The 1,242-nt window shown below is 43.0% G+C and overlaps 1 protein-coding gene across 1 annotated transcript in view; it reads right to left on the bottom strand.

Moving 5' to 3' along the window:
• Positions 1-1,242, bottom strand: part of GABRG1 (gamma-aminobutyric acid type A receptor subunit gamma1) — a 69,873-nt gene that overhangs the window by 32,515 nt on the left and 36,116 nt on the right. Inside the window, exon 3 of the mRNA XM_024132003.1 lies at positions 520-587. Coding sequence (XP_023987771.1) covers positions 520-587 — 68 coding nt within the window. The remainder of the gene's footprint in view (positions 1-519; positions 588-1,242) is intronic.

Here is a 1,242-nt window from a genome sequence, read left to right as displayed (position 1 = left end):
GCCGCTCCGCGGCATGTGGGATCCTCCCGTACCGGGGCACGAACCCGCGTCCCCTGCATCGGCAGGCGGGCTCTCAACCACTGCGCCACCAGGGAAGCCCGATCTGTGTTCCTCTTAATCTGCAACTTCCTTGGATCATTTCTTGAGGCTTTAAGCTATATTTTATGCTGCTTGTTCCTCTTCCCTCCCCAATTTACATCTATTTCCAGTCCTAACTTCTTCCTGGAAATTAAAATCCAAATCATTACTGGACAGTTCCTCCTGAATGTGCCTTCAGCATTTGAGGGCACATATGGCTATATTCCCTATCTCAAAAAATGACTCTGCCATCTGCAAAGTCATCTCTATACCATGGAGTCAGCCTATGCACAACCAACGAATCACTAATTGCACCTGTTGCCCTGAACTCATTCAGAATTAGTTATCAGAAATTATTCATGTATTCTTTCTATTATTGTGGTATATATATATACTCCACAACTCTATGCCAGATAACTATTTTTAATATTCATTACTCACCATATTTATGGGATCAACTGGTCCAATGCTGTTTACATAAACATCAGTTTCAATTACTGTGGGCCTCACTGCAAAATACCAATATAAAGAATGGTCAACTGAAAATAGAACTACCATACGACCCAGCAATCCCACTACTGGGCATATACCCTGAGAAAACCATAATTCAGAAAGAGTCATGTACCACAATGTTCATTGCAGCTCTATTTACAGTAGCCAGGACATGGAAGAAACCTAAGTGTCCATCAACAGATTAATGGATAAAGAAGATGTTGCACATATATACAATGGAATATTACTCACCCATAAAAAGAAATGAAATTGAGTTATTTATAGTGAGGTGGTTGGACTTAGAGGCTGTCATACAGAGTGAAGTAAGTCAGAAACAGGAAAACAAATACCATATGCTAACACATATATGTGGAATCTAAAAAAACAAAAACAAATGGTTCTGGAGAACATAGGGGCAGGAGAGGAATAAAGACACAGTCATATGAGCAGGCAAGATGGCGGAAGGGTAAGACGCGGAGATCACCTTCCTCCTCACAGATACATCAGAAATACAGCTACACGTGGAACTTCTCCTATAGAACACCCACCGAACGCTGGCAGAAGACCTCAGACCTCACAAAAGGCAAGAAACCCCCCACGTACCTGGCTGTGTGGATTAAAGGCCCTTGGCGCTCAGGACACTGGTCCACAAGAGACCTCCCAGTTCCACGC

Source organism: Physeter macrocephalus, chromosome 7 (genome assembly GCF_002837175.3).
Source record: "Physeter macrocephalus isolate SW-GA chromosome 7, ASM283717v5, whole genome shotgun sequence".
NCBI lineage: Eukaryota > Metazoa > Chordata > Mammalia > Artiodactyla > Physeteridae > Physeter > Physeter macrocephalus.
Note: the sequence above shows the minus strand (reverse complement) of the source record. Positions and strands in the feature narration are given on the sequence as shown.